The following is a 20219-nucleotide window of genomic DNA, read 5'->3' as shown; positions in this document are numbered from 1 at the left end:
AAACATCGCTTTCATGTCAGTTTCTCCAGTTCAAAAGAACATTCTGCCTCGTTACATTTATTAATGTAGTGGAATAAAAAGTACAACATTATAAAAACAAGTACAAAGGAAAAAGTTTTCTTGTGTTGTTGTAGTTATAACTTCATATTGAGAATATAAAAGTATGACAATCTTTACAATTTGCTTGTATAGATATTTATTATACATGGATGTTTTCAAGCTTGATCACAATATAATCTGTTCACCATTTCCACCACCATTTCCTTACAGAAAATATTACACTGTGTGAATCAAATTCACTCAAAGCCTCTAAAGGCATAGGTCTCAAACTCAAATTGGCGGGGGGCCATTTCAGTCACTGACAATTCATAGAAGGGCCGTTCTAACATTCAAGTACAAGAAAAAAAGTGGAAACCTGACATAATAGATGCATCTTAGGACAACAAACATGATGTTTATATTTCAAGCATTACCTGTCACCAGTGATGATGCAAATCAGCTTGTTTATTGTGTCACACATCAGCTGCTGAAATATATCTGTGGCTGTTGTGTGTATGGCCGAGCGTTAGACACACACTCAGTCATTCTTCCACAGAGTATATGCAGTCAAAACTCTAGCTTTTTGTTTCTTTTTGTACATATTGAAAGGGGAGTTTAAATTGCTATAAAAAAAAAAAACACAAATAATAGGCATAATAGTTATTATTATGTCCCAACCAATTGTATTATCCTAATAGTGTAAGAACAGCAGAAAGCAGTTTGGGTAACTTAAGTGACTTTTTCAATATCTTTCTTTTTTTGTAAAACTACAACAAAGAGGGGAAAAGTATGTACATATTCACATTTACTCTAACAAGTTCAATTCAACTAGCAGTACAATTTTACTGATGTAGTTTTTATGTAAATCTTAATAAGCATGAGGAAAACCTATTAAATGAGACCATTTGATTCGAATATTAGTAAACTGATCATATTTGTTACACCACCAGCATAACGTATAAGCCATAAAGAAGTTTTTGTACAACAAAATACAAGTGGTATAAAACTTATAATAATCAAACGACCCTTGAATATTTACAAAAATAGAGCTTTAGTAAAAGTAGAGCACGCAGGGACATTTTTTAAAGTTTAAATCAACCACAGAATTAAAACGCATGTGTGTTACTCCCGTATGTCAAGTAGGTGGCGGGTCCAAACCACAAGTGGCTAGACATGACTGCACAACAATGATAGTGGTTCAAATGTTCAAATGTCATGTTTTGGCGGGCCAAATCTTGTTATATTTTAGCCATCAGTTGCGGGCCGGAGGGCGGTACGTAAATGGCTACGGGCCGGCAGTTTGAGACCCCTGCTTTAAGGCAAGTCTTTTCACTCGGTGGCCATCTTTAAAACAACTCTCGGGCAGTATCTCAGGCATTCTGTCTGAATGGGGAAATATCAAATTCTCCAAAACAGCTAGCCAAGCTTACGATTAAATTTCATATTAGAAATCACCAATAAAATGAAACAACAACTTTCTCTATAATTTAATTTCTAAACATCCAAATCACACAAAATCTGCAGAAACTCACCAAGCTTCTCCCCCAGAGTATCGTCACTCTATAGAGATTGATGATTGGCTGCTGTACTAGAAGGTGGGCTTTATTCAACATATAGTGATCGATCATTGGCTCCTAGTAGATGAGACCATTTAGTAGTACTTTATTCACCATATTGACTGTTGCACTTTTCCCCTACACAAAAAGATACATGTCTGAGTGACATGTCTTGTGTATTCTATAGTCTTTGATTCACTTTTCTAGTCATCTCAATCAAACTGAATAAAAATATTACGTTAAACTTTGCAACTTAGCTTTAAAAAAATTTGTTGAAACCGGATTTAACTTATGTAAATAAGTTAAAGTAACATAAAAACATTTGTAGTCATGTCTTTTGTCGTATCGTATCGTATTTATCTTATTTTTATCGTATCGTATTTTACAGTGTACATGTGTGCCAATTTTTTTTTGTACAAGCACAGCTAAGATTAATGTTTGGCTCTCAAGTCTGATAATTAATCAGTCATTGCATCTTATAAAGAAACAATTTAGTGGGTAATTTTTCTAATTAAAATGTAATTTAGTCCTTTGATGCAAAGATTAATTTTAAGCATCATTACTTCAGTCTTCAATGTCACACAGTCCCTGAGAAATTATTATATGATGATCATTTGCTGCAAAAACAGACATTCTTTGTAATTATCGATGTTAAATAAAACTATAATAAATTTCATTTCAGCATTTTATCTGAAGAGAAAATCTAAATAACCTAAGTTGCATGAAATAAAGAGAAATTTGAAATATTTTTACTTTCACTGATCAATTAAATTCGATTGAATATTAACCAGCTGGGAACACACTGTCTGTGTTTTGAACAGTCTGTGTTTATTACATAGTTATAAAAATCTCTTTTGAAATTGTTTGTGATGTTAGGAGCATGTGTACTCAGGAAAGGCATCATGGGAATGCTGGCATCCATCTGCAGCTACAGAAATTTGAATGGACCCATAGAGTCGTGATTTACTGTAGACAAAAGCAGTGTTTACAGTTCAGGGATTACATCTAGACTTGGGTTTAGATTCATCACGCATTTTTGCTGGACAATAGGCTAATGTATTGATTCATTTAGCAATGTCCGACAACTAAGATCCATCAGGAACAGTTAATCTGCCTAGAACAGGAAGTCTCTGCTAGTTTTTTTTTTTTTTACTATCAGAAGACCAGATTCTGTAACACTGACCTCTCACACTTGCAGTATTACCATCTCAGCAGTGTGATCATTGAACATTGAACATGCTGTCAAATCCAGGCGCAAATCTGATATCATGTTATTCTGACCCATTATATTACGATACGCTGTGATGTGACGTTGTAACTTGTTATCAACTGGTGATGCAAAGAGCGACTGATAACCGAGGGGAAGATTCTGGCATAATCACATGCAGATTGTTCATGAGAGATCAGTCCACTCACGTTTATCTCTCTCTCTCTTACAGAGAAGAAGAAGGAGAAGGCTGCGGCCAGTCCAGGTGAGTAATATGGCTGTGGGCTCATAGCCAAACTCTGATGACAACTTATCTGAGCAGATTACCTTTAATTACTGATATATTATGAAGGCTTGGAGATACCGAGAGCAGACATAAACTCTCTGACACTGCTGCAGGAGGATTATTGTACTTCGCACAACACAACTATTTAGATGTGGAGAATGTATGTAACCTTGGGACCCATTTTTATCATTTAGTTTTGCGATTTTAAACCAGTTGTAAGTATTTAAACATTTAGTATATTGGATTAACAACCTAGTGGTTGAATTAGATTTTGCAGTCCAAATTCAGATTTTTCAGGGGGGTTTTCATATGGCCCATTTCCACTGAGTGGTACAGTACGGTACGGTACAGGTCGGTATGGGTCACCTTTATCAGGCTTGCATTTCCACTGCCAAAAGGGTACCAATGGTACGGGTCGTTCACATATTATATGAGAAGCACTTCTCACAAAACAGATGCTTTATACACATAAATACTTGTTGTTCATTACTAACCTTTCTATGAACATGATTTGATTATATGCAGTGCGAAATAGCCTACTGTAACGTCTGCAATTATATAAAATACATAAATAAATGCAACATATATGAACACATACAGACCCTTACAGTCTCCGCTATGTTGCCAATTACAGTAAAACTACACACAGCATACATTTAGTCGTTATTTGGCTTCAAAAACAACATGCAACATATAGCTCACAGTCAATGCATACCTCTCATCTGTATCTTTAATCTTCAGCAGTATTTTTAACCTCTTGTTAGAAAGTAATTCCGTCATTCAGAGTTCATAATAGTTAAAAAGGCGATGATAATAGTTAAACATAAAAATTTAGGGTTGCTGAAAATCATTTTCTCCTTTGGACGTCAGAATCGCTTCAATAATCATGCGCACATTATCATCAGCTCAAGAATTTGTTATTTTAAATATAGGCGCGCGGCAAGCACATGCGAGAAAGCGAAACTACTCGCGCTTTAGACAGCCTTGTAAACAACTACAGGGCACAGGGTAAATTATGCTCTTCTTCTTGGTTTTGTGGTTTGTTTGAGCTCGGATCAACCATGGCGCGTTATTATATGTATATATTATTACGGTCTCTGCTGTGTATATAAAAATGGCGCTTCTTTTGTTTTCATTCTCCTAGCTAGAGCACGATTTAGTGACGTAGCTCTGTAAACCAATAGCGATCAGCTGCGTGTCTTGCTCCAACTATTGGTACCCTTTTGTTGTGCTAGGTACCCTTTGGAAAGGGTACCCAAAAAGTTGTACAGTACGGTTCGCTTTTTGGTACCTTTTGACATTGGAAATAAAAGCGATACGGCTATAAAAGTGTATCGAACTGTACAATATCACTCAGTGGATATGGGCCAATTCAGTCTCTTTGGCTACAACTCCATGCAAATGCTGGTTGCCAGATTGATGACACAAACAGAAGCCGTGCCTGACAATCGAGCATGTAGGATTGACATGTATAAATACCAGAAATCAAAGCCTAAAACTAACATTTCGCCACAATAACATGTGACTTTTTTTACTGAGTTATTAAACTGTATGTTTTTTAAGTTTATTCATTAATAAAATAGACCAAAACCAATTTGAGAAACTGGTGAAATGAAGTCCACTGATGAGTAACATTGTTTGACATACAACTATGTCTATTTTTGCATGGATTTGGCACTGGAGAGTGTTCATTTTAGGCCCTGCAAGAAAATACGTTACTGCAAATGACCAAAAAAAATAGATTATCTTTCCATAAAGTTGGTATAAGTAAATAATTAGCAATATTTCAAGCACACATGATGTCATAAGTTGAGAAGAATTGAATTGTATGATTGAAAATTAAGGTGAAATGTTGGATGTCAGAACAATAAAGCTGTAATTCACTAAAGCTGTAAACATCTGTTATATAGAGATATGTGTTGTTTGTTTGTTCTTCTTTCTGACTTACTGTTTGGTGTTTTCTGTGTCTGTGTGTTGTGAAGTCGTGTGTTATGTTGCTGATCGTAATGAGCTGCGCAGACGTGTGATCGAGTGGCTGCAGACAGAGGTTGTTCCTGATGGCTGGTTCACCAAGGGCTCCAACTTCACCGATATCCTCCTCAAGTACTTTAAGGTGTGTCATTCCAAGTATTTACCAGTGAGAAACTGTATTGTGGGAGGCACAGTGGCTCAGTGGTTAGCACTGTCGCTTTATGGCAAGAAGGTCGCTGGTTCGAGAACCGTCTGGGTAAGTTGACATTTCTGTGTGGCGTTTGCATGTTCTCCCCGTGTTGGCGTGGATTTCCGTGGATGCTCTGGTTTCCCCCACAGCCTTATATGTCAGGGGTCACCACAGCTGAATGAACCGCCAACTACTCTGGCAGCGGATGCCCTTCCAGCTGCAACCCAGTACTGGGAAATCAATTTTCTTTAGTTGGTTTTAATAATGTCTTTAAAAAGTCTAAAATGTACTGAAACATGCAGAAACCACAAGTATTTTCCTAAATAAAGTGATGAAAAGAGAACCAAAAAATATGTTTTGTAAAAGCCTTTGACACTAACAAGTTAGCAAATGTAAGCAGGCTTCATCCAAAGCAGATTTATGAAATCTATGCAAATTAGTGCACATTTAATTAGTCATTCATGCATATTTAGACATACCATTTTAGCAAACTTGTAATAAAAATATACATTTGAAATTCTTAATCATCTGTACGGGGGAATCTGTACCATTTTTACACTGTTCATCTGAAGTATTTTTTTTAACCTTTCAAAAATGCCTTCTATATAAATAACTTAAGACAAAACCTATAGAGAATACAAAGCAGATTCCAGATATATACAAATTTACTAACACAAATGTTTAATCTCTCCTTCCCATTGCTATCAGTTTGAAGTGCACTACTGAAACTAAAGGCATTTGTTGCAGTATCAGTTTACTTTAGTTTCTTCAGCGTCAGGCTTTTTTGTATATTAGCCTCCACGGGGAATCTCTGCGCCCTCCTGCTGCTCTTCAAAGTGCCTTTTGCATACACCACATAATTTTTTTTGACAGCCTCCCAAGGCGTGTAAAATGCTCTAAAATGACGTCTGTTTGCATAGCAGCGGTTTGAAGGGTCTTTTGATGGATCAGTCTGTTTCAATGTTAGCTCACCTTTGCACTTGCACAGCTAAAGATAGCTGGAGAACAAGCCTCTGCAGCTGCCAGCACAATCCATACATCTGACTGACCACTATCTGCAGACCAATAATCCATATGCGTGCTCAGATCAGTGTCTTACTGTACGTGTGCTTAGACATCTTTCTCTTAAAGAGTTGAAGTTCAGACAACATAGGTTAGTTCACACAAAAATTTATTTGATGCATAAATGAATATTCATGCAATAGAAGCCAGTGTGATTGATTTAAACCCCTTTCATTGTGTGGGGAAAAAGAGATGAACATATAGCTAAATTATATTATCTTGTATTCACGCAGAAGACAATAAATGTCCATTTCAATACAATCTCATGTCAATTCGTAAGTTTTTCATTTAATGGCAGCAATGCTCATTCTGAAAACGTCCCCCTATATACATTTCTGGAGATCGCGAATTATGTAGCCAGAGGTACATATGGCTGCATTTCATCTTTAAAAAGAACGCTAAGGGGCTGTATGACACCATTCCTTTTCACACTTACCAGCTGACCGCTTATCTCCATATGGACTGCTTTCCCGATGTTACCAGTTTGTCCAGTAGCTCGCCATGTATGTCGGCAGACTTGAGATCCAGAGAGGGGTTGATCACAACAACGGGGTCCGGTGAAGAACGGTTTCAGAAATCGAGTTAGACAAAAACAGAAAAATAAATTTAACAAGTAAATAACAGGGTAAGAATGTGGTAAAAACTGGAAACATGGTAAAAATTTGGTGAGGGCTTTTCTTATTCTGCTTTGCTTTTTAAAACTGTCGATTGGGTTTAAGAAAGTGGGTGGCCGGGTTGACCGGTGCTTTTGTAAACACTATGGCTGTGTCCGAAATCGCATACTTCCACAGTATATAGTACGCTAAAAACAGTATGCAAGCTGAGTAGTATGTCCGAATTCATAGAATTCAAACATACTGTATGCGAGAAGTACCCCGATGACCTACTACTTCCGGCGAGATTCTGAAGTGTGCTAACCCATAATGCACCATGTGAGAATTAATGAATGGGAGTGAATCAATTCAACTGACACTGGCAGGTCACGTTATGATGACAGATGTAGTACGTCCGAGTTCCATTCATAATACTCGCATTCATACAATATAGAACGTACTTTTGTAACAGCTGAGTAGCACATTTAAATTCAAATGCAGTACCTACTATTGGTTGGGTTTAGGGAAGAAGGAGGGTCAGTCAATCAGTCAGTCAGTCAGTCAGTCAGTCAGTCAGTCAGTCGACAGCGGCCTCTGGTGGATTTACACAAGAACAGCACGTGTGAATGGCACTCATGAGAGAAATTTGAGACCTCAAATGCGTACACAGTGGATTTGTGAAAACAAAAACTGCAAAAAGTATGAGCCTGGGTTGTTTAATGACTAATTCAAATACATTTTTACTATCTCATTCGTACATTTTAACATGATTTGCTCGTCCCCCAATGACTTGGAATTAGGGGCTTGGGTGCATACTTCCTTTCAAAAATTGTGCGTTTTCATACAAATTCAAGGACTATTTTATAGATAAATGAAAATTACCCCATAATTTACTTACCCTCAAGCAACCCTTGGTGTACATGATTTCTTTTGTCAGATGAACAAAGTCAGAGTAGTTAAAAATGTTATCCTAGCTTTTTCATGCTCTATAATGGTGTTGGGTAGTGACCCTTTTTTGAAGCTTCTAAATGTGCATAAATCCATCATCAAACTGAACTAAATTTGAAATTATAAACTCCAATTACTGACTTCCAGTGGCGGCCGAATGCCTGTTATGCATGACAGATGCACACAATGATGATGCTGGATGTAAGACCAGACTTTGTTAATGTAACGTACTGAATAACAATGCACAATAATGACAAGCCAACTAGTCTGTTGTTTGTAGTTCGTCGTTGTCTACGTTAATATGGTTAAACATTTTTGAGTGAACTGTTCATTTAAATCATAAGCATTTGTTTGAATTAACCACTTTTTGTGCCAACACATAAAAAAATTGCATTTCCTTGTGAGTTGAAGCTGGGGAATTGTCAATTTTTTACGTGAACTATTCCAATGTATGACGGAGAACAAAGCCTGTAAGCTTGACTCAATCGTGAACATGTCCTTCCTCTAGTTTATTGGTGAACACGACTACATCAGCTGTACGAGGCAGAGTACAGTCTTCCGACAAACTGCTGAGATAAGATTAAACCGAGTATGATGTGTACATGTTTCAAAGTAGCTTATGTGTCATCATTGATGTGTCTATATGAACTAAAGAACTGTATATGACTGTTTTAGCTGTATGTGCAGTTTTATCACCAGAGACCCTTTGCACAGACTGAATGTCAGATTTCTCCAGTTAAGAGAGATCTTGGGAATTTTATATTTTCATTTTTAAATATTTTAATGTACATCTAATAACATGGAATGTTTTATTCATTATGTTACTTATGTTATTTAAGGTAACCAGTTATCTGTAGCATGCCAATTAACCATTTAATCTAAAAATGTAGAAACTACTTTCATGCTACTAGTACTTCTTCATCAGCTACTCATGCTTATTTTTAAGGTAATAGAACCCTTTAAAAATGTAATGGATGCTTGTTTGTTACATACCAGTACCTAATAAACAGATACTAGTAGTTATTCATAAGGTACTAGTATTTTTTTCTTTGAAGACTAGTAACTATTATACTCATGGTAGGCTCAAATGTCAGATTTTAGCCAATAATTTCTGTTAGGATATACTACTATATTCTCCAGTTAGTACACATTAGCATACATTTTTATATATTACATTCGTGTAGTTATCCATTAGTTACTGGTTACTTATTTTGACGTTATAATACGTCATTTTACATACTAGTACTAGTATACTTAATCATTATATAGTGTGTATTTGTTAGATACCAGTACCTTTTGATTAGCTAGTTGTTATTTATTACATATCAGTAGGGCCAGATGAAATCTGTGGACATTTTTTGCTATTTCTGCTGAGAATTTTGTTAATAATCTGCGGATTTCTATAGAATTATTTTGGGAGTATCATAACTAAAACCTTAATATGTGAAATAAAAAATAATATCTTTTTAACTTTTATTTAATGTTTAAAATGTAAATCCAATTAGATTCACTTTATTTGGTAAACAAAGCGAGCCTCTCATATAATATATCTACTAAAAGACAGAAAATATTACTGTACAAACTTCTTTGTACATAAATCAGATGAACATTTTCATATTAGTCAATAATATTACTGTAATTAATTTAAAAACTGAGTAAACATAGATTTATACAAATTTACTCAAGTAAATAAACAGAATCAATGATGGGTTAAAAATCTGCAGAAAATCTGCGGATTTCTGCGTGCGCAGATTCCGTGTGGGCCTACATATTAGTATTAATTTATTAAATACTAGTACTTATTCATTAGATACTAGTATGTAATCAGTTGACACTAGTAGGTTGGATCAATATTAGTTACTAGTATTTGTTCATTCATTCATTTTCCTTGGGCTTATTGCCTCATTTATTAGTTGTCACCACAGTAAAGTGAACCACCAACTATTCCAGCATATGTTTTGTGCAGTGGATGCCATTCCAGCAGCATCACTCGGAAACACCCATACACTCTCATTCCAACTCATACACTACAGCAAATTTAGTTTAATCAAATTCACCTGTCTTTGGACTGTGGGGGAAACCGGAGGTCCCGGATGAAACCCACATGAAAATGGGGAGAAACTCCACACAGAAATGCCAATTGACCCAGCCAGGACTCGAACCAGCAACCTTCTTGCTGTGAGGTGACAGTGCTAACCACTAAGCCACCATGCCTACTAGTATTTACTACTACTTTAATTTGATTGAACCACACTAATGGCCATACCAGATCATAACATGAGACTTAAGCAAAACCAGTTGTGACTAGTAAAATACGAATTGTTACTAGTAATAATTACAAAAGATATTGGGTTGAACTTTAATTTACAATATGTATACTTAACGTGAACTTACCTAATAAAGTACTGTGTTATATAAGCTAATACATACTGTAGGTTAAAGGTAGGTTTGAGCTAGGTTTAGGTACCTAGTTATTATACCACATGTAATGACTATGACAAGTATATAGTATGTGAATACTAAACAACTATGTAAAATGAAGTGCTTTCAAATATAGTCTAATAAATAAGTTATCATATCTAATAAATGAATAAAAAGATATCTTGAGTATCAGTATCTTAAGTAATATATGCTATTGAGCAAAAGGTATTGTTGGAATATGCATGTTCAAAAAAAAAGGTCAGGAGAGTTTTTTCTTCAAGGTTTAACATATTAGCAATTTATTGTATACAAATGAATAATTCGATTTACAGAATTCTGTTATCCTCAATGCAATGCAAAAGTTACATTCAGGAGGTGCGCAACAACTTTTATTTAATGACTTATATAGGCAGCAGACATTAACAGGTGGAGTTCAGTGAAATTCGTCAATTGTCAATCATTCTTCAGTACTCCGTTAGCACCCCAGACATAGGTCCTCTTTTTCTATGAATTCTCTGCACAACATTAAAAGGCACAACACTTAAAGGCACAACACTTGCAAATTCTGTACAAGTTCTCTCAGGAATTTTTGCTGCACAGCTCAAGTTAATTTTAGACAAGCATTTATCTACTTCTGCAAAAGTGCTTGTTTAGTATGCAAAACATATCAGACTCGAGAAAAAGTTCAGTTAATATATGATCTTTAAGGAACACCAATACAACTGTTCAATAAAAAGAAAAAGAGACAAAAATAATAAAAAATATATTACTTTTTTCACAATAATATCTATTGAATCCTGCGAAGTGATTACTAATGACTGCAGTAGTCTGTTTGCTGGTATCTGTGCCAGTGTTTAACACCTCTGAAAACCATGTCTTAACTTAAAGTGCACCTCTGTTGTTGCTAAATTACTGAAACTGATTAATAACAGCTTCTTCTTTGCAAGCTAACTTGTACTACTTTATGTGCCAAGTTAGGCATTATGGTAATGAACTGCAGCGTCTGCATTCTATAATTTCCACATTGTCAGTAGATCACACTTTTATGGGATTGCATGTTCACTCTAATTCCTCCTGTTTATTAAATCAGGCTCATAGTCTTTTCTGAGCAACATAATCAGTTTCAAGTCAGTATTGCAGTTACCCAACTATGATGACGTCTGCTTCTCAGAAGCCTGGAAATGTGAAAATTGTCTCTGTATTGAAGCTCGCAGTCTTCCTTCATCTCTCATTTGGACCTGCTGCTGCACACACATTTGCAGACAGCAGCTGAAATAGAGATAGCAGAGAGATGAGAATACGGTAGATAGCAGAGATGATCACACATATAAGCCAGACTATCTGCTCAGAGTAAACTTCAGTGCAGCACCTACGTAGAGACCTGATAACCTCACAGTGGTCAGAGTCTGGTCTGCTGCATCTCTCATTCCAGTCAGGGAGAGTTATTTTATGTTATCCTCTTCATAGGACAAACTATAACCTCATTGAACCTGCGAGCAGACTGAATTGGAAGTATTGCAAAGTGCACAAATTGCAAACGTTTTATCTAAAAATAACAATATACAGGACAGAATTATTAATAATAACATTTTATAGTGCAGTTGCAAAGGCATTGTCCCATAAAAGATATGCCAGAGTAATAGGTGGTTCATTCCACTGTAGCAACCCCTTATAAATCAGGGACAAAGCTGAAAGATAGTGAGTGAATTCATATTTTATAGTAATTTATAAAAATAGTATTAAAAATTTATATTGGGTCAGTGAGTGTCTGGTTTGGGGACCACGGGGTTTCATCTCTGCTATTTTTTTTAAATAATATTGTTCTGTTGGCTTCATCAGACCTGGACCTTCAGCATGCACTGGGATGGTTTGCTGATTAGAATCAGCACCTCCAATCTGAGGCCTTGATGCCCGACCAGTAAAAGGTGGAGGTTGGAGAACAGTCACTGCCCCAGATGGAGGAGTTGGGGTTTCGTTCAGAAGTTAGGGAATGGTGGATTGTGAGATTGACAGCCAGATTGGTGCATCAGCAGCAGTAATGCAGTCGATATATGAGTGTAGTGGTTAAGAAGAAATAGAGCTGAAGTTTTCTGGTCAAACTACATTCCTTCTCTCACCTATGGATCCTTGATGCAAGCAGCTGAGTTGACCTTCCTTTGCAGGGTGGCAGAGCACACCCCTAGTGACAATGTTAGGAGCCGCTGCTACACCATATTGAGATAAGCCATTGATATGAGATGGCTCATGCATCTGTTTCAGATGGCTCCTAACTTGTTTCACTGGGAAGACCCAGGGCAAGACTCAGAGCATGCTGGAGGGACTATGTCTCTCTGCTTGTCTGGGAAAGCCTTGGGATCCCCCTAGAGGAGCTGGAAGAAGTGTCTAGGGAAAGGGAAGTCTGGGGTTCTCTGCTGAGACTGCTCCCCCAGCGAATCGGTTCCAGATAAGCAGTTGAAGATGGATGGAAAATAATAAACAACTGTCCCTTACCCCAAATAATTACAAATAATGTGTTTTTACTTAACTTGAGTAAAAGTTAAGTTTTACTTTACCTTTCTTGAGACTCAAGGTCACCGTACAACAGTAAGCTGGAAGAATGTTCAAATTAATGAAAGTCAGGAGGGAGTAAGTTCCAAAGCTGGGGAGTAGAGTGGCTAAAAGCAACAAGTAACAAAGCAGAAAGAGGGAATCGTGAAATGGGTGGAAGATAAGGATCTGAGAGTATGAGCAGGTGTGGTTAGAGAGGTATAAAGGGGAAAGATTATGAACAGCTTTAAGGGTGTGAAGTAATTTGCAGATAATTCTGCATATGATGGAGAGCCAATGAAGCTGTTGTAGAATGAGTGTAAAATGAAGGATAGATGGCTGCTTGTCATAATACCAGCATTAGCTTTTTGTACCAGCTGTAATTTGTGGAGAGTTTTATTTGGAAGGCCAAACAGAATGGAATAGCAGAGAACAGACTAAGCTGTGAACGAGAATGGCAGTGGAGTGAGGTGTGAGGGAAGGGGAAAAGCGATTGATGTTCTAAGGTGGAAGCAAGCAGTTCGGGTAACATTATTAACAAGGGAAGTCAATGAAATGATGTTGTCAAAGGTTATACACAGACTCCTAACCTTCGGTTATGGGAAGATGATGGAATTGTGAGTGTGAAAAGAAAATGTATAGGATTTGTTTATTGTTGATCCTGTGCCCATGAGAAGACGAAGTCCTATTTTATTGTCATTTGAATTTAGGAATTTTGAAGTGAGCCAGAAAGTGTCAGAAAGGCTATTGGTAAAGGATGATGGTGGGAGTTTTGAGTTGGGTATGGTTGACAGGTAGAGCTGGGTTGTCATTTGCATAGCAGTAAAATTGGATCTGATGTTTGCGAAGGATATAGCCCAAGGGAAGAAGGTAAATGATAAACAGCAGGGGAGCCAGGCCAGAGCCCCGGGGCACACGTGGGCTAGTGACAGGGACTGAAAGTGAGGTAAAATATTTTAACTGGATGAAATGAGTATGTCCTTAGTGGTATGAATGAAATAATTTGAGGGGTGTTACTGATACCAATAGAAGAGAGTCTGTCCAAAAGAATGTCATTGGATATTTTACCTTCTTTCATTTTGTGTCCAATCCTGTTCCTGAAGGACCAATCTTTTGAAGATTTTAACTTTAACACATAAGTTCGGAAGGTGTCTAGTATTCCTGCCTTGTATTAGGTTCCAAATTTTGATGACCTTCCCTCACTAACTCGTTGACTGACTACTAGGAGATCTAAAACCGAGGTGGAATCAAACCTATTAGTGGTTCAGGTGTGTTTGTTAGATTACAGCTGAAATCTGCAGGATAGTGACTATCCATGAATGAAACAGGACACAAGGAATTGTAATGGGCTGTTAGGAACTTGCATTTCTTGGCATTAAAGCAGCAACAAACATATTTTAACAAACTTATATCTCTTTCCTCACTGTAAATTTGGCTTATTCCATTCTAATTGTCTTAACCTTCTTGATTGACAAAAAAATAATTTCTGTTTAGCTGTTAAAGATTATTGTTAATATTTCGGTTGCATTATTAATTCATTAAAATGCAGAAATTAAAGTGTAGCAGAAAGAGATGCCATGTTTGTTTACTTGCTCTGAGTTCATAAAATACCAAGTTTTCATTGTGCTCTTGTGTCTCTTGCAGAATTATGATAACGGAGACTCTCAGCTGGATTCTGCAGAGCTGCTCAAGTTCATCCAGCACAACGAGACAGCCGTTCAGATGAGCTCCTATGCTGAAGAGGAAAACAATCGCCTGCTCAGGTTAAAATATTTTTATACTTTATAAATGAAGGGGTAAACTTTCCTTGTAATGACATTATAGAACCAAGCGTGCAAAAATGGGATTGACTTCAATGTTTTGAATCTTAGTGTACAACTACAGTCTGCTGGGACACATACTGGTCTTCATGCATAACCAGATCTGCACAGTTTAACCACAGCTGTACTCTGGAATGCAACAGAGAAGCCAAGATATTGTTACTGTCTACATGAGAAAAAATGAGCATTTCTGAGTGAACAAACCACCAGCCAACACCATAGTTATAATCATCATCACCATCTCTGTCATCTCCAAAGACTTCTTCCTGTTTCTCTCACAATAGAGGATATTGTGTCCATCTGTGTGTCAGGATGAACCTGAGGGAAAACCCTCTATCTACAAACACTGATAAAAACAGCCAAACATTTCACTGCACAGCTGTTTATCTGGATAGCTTGATAGTGCATTAAACACACAAATATGAAAATACCTACATTTTAATATTTGTTTTCCTTAAAAGTGGGGTACAAATAATCCATGTGTGTGTTTGTGTTGCAGGAGTCTGTGTGTGGACGCTCTTATTGAGCTCTCGGATGAGAACGCAGACTGGAAACTGAGCTTCGATGAATTCCTTAACTGCCTGAAACCAGGCTTCAGTCCTCCTGAGAAAAGTAAGTCTCTGTCTGTTATGCTTCTGTCTATGGCAAAATTATAAATATTTTATTTAGCTAGTGAGAACTCAGAAATGTTGGTGCATTCAGGAAATCTGAGTAGCACAACTACATAGGACAGCTTCAGATTGAGCTACTGTACTTATGTGAACAAATAATTCCATCATTTGCATAATCACAATGCAGACTGTCAACATTTATAAACCATGGTGCTTTTTTACTCTGAAGAAGCCGTTAAATTCCTTCAGATGATATGTTTTCCCTCCAGATGTGAGATTATTCTTATATTAGTTCAGTTAAATTGAGCTGTTTTCCTAGAACTGCAGTTGTGTAAGGGAGAGAGTGGGCACACGTGGGGTTTTCCGCTCTTCCACAGAATGTTCCTCGGGCTGATCGACTGCATGCAGAACTAGGTGAAAGTTCAGTAGGAGGAACCACTTTCTCTAGCATCAGATGAAGCACTTTAAAATGTTCAAACTAAGAACCAGTGTTGTTACAGGACACTAAAACTTTTACAAATCATCATTAACTGAAATAAAGCCAAACATTACAAGAAAATTAATATTAGAAATTCAAATGGACCCTTTTAACAAGACTGTCATAAGCATTTTATGTTTATCATTATATAATAATAAAAGTCCTTGAAAGTTTTTAATATCTTGATTCTATAAACATTTTTATGCATTGATGAAATGTATTATATCGTCTCTGCGTCAAATTACAAAAAACAAATTACTGCTTATGTGAGGTGTTTCTTATGCAGTGTCTATGTGGCTGAGAGTAAATTTGACGTTATTCTCTCCTCTGGCTGCCGTCATCAGTCTCAATCAATTTTTTTTTTCTTTTTCTGAAAGTCTTGATAACGCTATTGTGGAGTTTTTCTTTTATTATTTCAGCAAATAGGATTGTAAATAAATGATTTGTTGTACTCTCCCATTCACTATGCTCTAAGTTTACCAACTATGACGACTTCTACTGCTGAGAAACCCGGAAATGTGAAAAGGGTCTATAGAGTTTAAGATTACTCTATAAAAAATAAAGGTTCTAATAGAGCGTTATATAACAACCATTTTGATTACTCCAAATGTTTGAATTTTAGTAATTTAATTTAACCTTTTTTCCAGTGTAATGGTTCTATTGATGTGTTCTTTATGGAACCAGATATGACAATAAACTATCTTTATTTACATAGACAGACCCCCTAGTTTTTTGCAATTCTTGATTGCTGAATCCAACGCAAAATCAACAAAAGTCGATTGTGATCCTGCAAAATTCTTAATTAAATGAAAAATAATCACAAAAAATGTAAATAATCTCATAAAACATCCAACTCCAAACCATACAACTAAATTATATCTATTTCAGTTTGCAATTAATTGTTTTACATCGTCGCATACGAACCGCTCGTGATGTATTTGAGTGTCTCTTAAAAACTGACGTCTCACCTGCACCCTCATAATCATTACATTACATGAGAGTGGGGTAATTGTTTTACATGTGAAGTCAAAGAAAAGATTGGAATAGGCATCCTGTGGCACGAATTGGGCATTTTGTGAGTTTGATGCACTTCGGACTGCAAAATAAAGTGTGAAAAATCAACATCTATCAAACAGAGCAGTGGAACAGAAAGATTCACAAGAAGCTTACAATAATGGAGATTGGTTCAAGAATGATGGCCGCTGGACACGACAGAATTAAAGGGCATTATTTGTGCTTTACAAATGGCTGGTATTATGATGTGCGTCAAATCAATAACTGATTTCATTGAACTTTTTCCCAAGCAGTTAACAAGAGAAAACGCTTCCCTGCCATTGACCAGTTTTATGGCAATCCGTGTTTTAGGTGTATTACGGTAGAGGAAGCATGTCCTGAGTGAGGCACATGTCAGATGCTGCGGGGAGTGAAATCTGAGAGAAACTAAGATCATGGATAAAAATAAGAGTTATACAACCTTCATTTGGCTTTGACTTAATCCCTATAGTTTCAATCTCAAAATTTAGAAGCTGCGTCACTGTAATTGAGTCAAATTGCACACCTATTATATATATATATATATATATATATATATATATATATATATATATATATATATATATATATATATATATATATATATATATATTTATATATATATATATCGTTTAATTTTTTCCCCAATTATTGTTTAACGGAGAAAATATTTTTTTGCTACACATTTCTAAACATAATAGTTTTAATAACTCATTTCTAATAACTGATTTATTTTATCTTTGCCATGATGACAGTAAATAGTATTTGACTAGATATTTTTCAAGACACTTTTATACAGCTTAAAGTGACATTTAAAGGCTTAACTAGGTTAATTACTCTAGGTTAACTAGGCAGGTTAGGGTAATTAGGCAAGTTATTGTGTAAGTTGGTTTGTTCTGTAGACTATCAAAAAAATATATAGCTTAAAGGGGCTAATAATTTTGTCCTTAAAATTGTGTTTTTAAAACTTTTAAACTGCTTTTATTCTAGTCGAAATAAAACAAGTAAGACTTTCTCCATAAGAAAAAATATTATCAGACATACTGTGAAAATTTCCTTGCTCTGTTAAACATCATTTAGGAAATATTTAAAAAAGAAAAAAAATTCTGTAATAATTGTGACTTCAACTGTATATACATAGATATGTTTTTAATTGCAATATTGTCTGCAAATTTCTGGGAATTACCATCCCAAAATAAGTCATTTTTTTCACAAAAACATCGTGAAAAACTAGGGGCTCTGACTAGAACTGAGTAATTTAGTAATTTAATAACTTTCTTAAAATAAAGCCTATATAGTACCCTGACTTTTGCTGAATGTGTATATTTCATTGGAACATTGTAATTTATTAAAATTACAAAAGACAAAAGTGTTCTGAGTGTTTCTACCTTGAATGGCTATAATGGTCAAATTGACCACATAAATTTAATAATATAGCTTTACTTCAAACATGTCTTACAACTTTCAAAAACATCAGTTTCACTGTGGTAAAAAACTTTGTTTCCTGATCATTGGACAGAGTAAACTACACACATTTTGGGTTGTAAAGTAACTAAGTAGACCTCTAGTAATCACCATATAAAATATGATGACATACATTCAAAACTTAATCCTAACATTTCAAAGGAAGCTTTGATTTTGGTGTGGAAATGTAATACATATTTAATTTGATAAAGTCTTACATTAAATAATAAAGCCAATTACAAAAAGTAAATAAAAAGTAACTCAACTAAAATGACAAAGAAACTATATAAAATAAAAATTAATAACATGTGTAAGAAAAAGGGAATATATATCACATTTATATATTACATTGACAGCTCACTTCAGTCTTATACATATTTTCTATTTTTCCCTTTGTAGCAACAGTCATTCCAAAGTAATTTCCTGTTTTGTATTTGAGAATCTGGGACACAGGCTTATTCAGTTGCAGACTCAGCTGCATAAAAAAGCCGTTCACACAAAATGGCTAGTTTGGACAGCTTTTGTTGATTTCAGCTTAGTTTATAAAAAATAAAATGTGTCTGTATCTAGTTTTGGCAGTCCTCTGTTAGCTGTCGCACATTTTTGGAGAATTAATTTTATTTCTCTGTGCATGGGCTAGCATATGTTTTGTATCATTTCAGAGTGTGCTCTAGAAGATGAGACATATGAGGACGGTGCAGAGACGCAGGTGGAGTGCAATCGCTGTGTCTGCGCTTGTGGAAACTGGGTCTGCACCGCCATGACTTGTGATGGTGAGATTTTGCAAATCTGTTATCATCTTATTTAGATATATTATTGGAGAGTGGCATAAAATATGCTCTGGAAGTTTTAGGAGACTAAGATAAAAAAGATATATCTTATTATATTTCAGCATGTCAAGATATATTCAAAGTTCTATTCGGGCGGCATGGTGCCTCACTGGTTAGCACTGTCGCCTTACAGTAAGAAGGTCGCTGGTTCGAGTCCCAGCTGGGTCAGTTGGCATTTCTGTGTGGAGTTTGTATGTTCTCACTGTGTTGCCGTGGGTTTCATTTGGGTCCTCCGGTTTTCCCCCCATTCCAAAGACATGCGCTATAGGTGAATTGGGTAAAACAAAATTGACCATAGTGTATGAATATGAGTGTATGGGAAACACCCAGTACTGGGTTGCAGCTGGAAGGGCATCTGATGTGTAAAACATATAGCGGAATAGTTGGTGGTTCATTCCACTGTGGTGACCCCTGATAAATAAAGGGACTAAGCTGAAGGAAAATGAATGAATGAATATATTATATTCCAGAAAACATACACAACACAAACAAAATACAGGGCCACAGAAATGTGCTTTGTCAAAATGTGTGAAACGTGTGAATGTTTGCTCAGAAGAGAAGTACAGGTTTGATTTCCCTAATGAACTGGTTTAATCCACAGAGAAAACTCCAGTTTTTGACACTGAAGGGGATCAGGAGATGACTGAAGAGGAGTGGACCCGCCGTGTGGCTGAACTCAACAAACATCAGGTCTGATGATTAAAATAATACACTTTATATTCATCTCATTTATTTACTACAGAACAACTGGGTTACACTATATGTCCTTATTACAGTGTAAATACTCATTTAACTACTGAGTAATATGAATTATTTACATGTACTTACTATATGGTTAGGGTTAGAGTGTGGCTTAAGGTTTAGGGTTAGATTTATGCAGTTATGCATAATTAATTGTAATTACTACAGTAAGTAAATGCATAACAAGGACACCTTAAAATAATGTCTAAACTAAAATAAATAAATAATTATCTAAAATGTCAGGTGTCAAAAGAAATGAACTCTTTTATTTGGCAAAGATGACAATAAAAAACTACACTAAAGACATTTATAATAGCGCTCTGATATGGAAATTATGGCCAAGAGTGATATTTACTTCGTTAAATAGAAATCTTTAAATGAGTTAAAACAATGTGCAAGTATAAAGATAAAGACGTATAATGTGGTGCAATTGCTGCACTGAAA

General features: G+C 35.9%; 1 protein-coding gene across 1 annotated transcript in view; it reads left to right on the top strand.

The window, feature by feature from the left end:
- fstl1b (follistatin-like 1b) overlaps positions 1-20219 on the top strand; it is an 84231-nt gene that overhangs the window by 58625 nt on the left and 5387 nt on the right. The window contains exons 5-10 of the mRNA XM_056464787.1: positions 3035-3067; positions 5071-5201; positions 14444-14562; positions 15119-15231; positions 18867-18977; positions 19636-19724. Coding sequence (XP_056320762.1) covers positions 3035-3067; positions 5071-5201; positions 14444-14562; positions 15119-15231; positions 18867-18977; positions 19636-19724 — 596 coding nt within the window. The remainder of the gene's footprint in view (positions 1-3034; positions 3068-5070; positions 5202-14443; positions 14563-15118; positions 15232-18866; positions 18978-19635; positions 19725-20219) is intronic.

The sequence above is a fragment of the Danio aesculapii genome, chromosome 9 (genome assembly GCF_903798145.1).
Source record: "Danio aesculapii chromosome 9, fDanAes4.1, whole genome shotgun sequence".
Lineage (NCBI taxonomy): Eukaryota > Metazoa > Chordata > Actinopteri > Cypriniformes > Danionidae > Danio > Danio aesculapii.
Note: the sequence above shows the minus strand (reverse complement) of the source record. Positions and strands in the feature narration are given on the sequence as shown.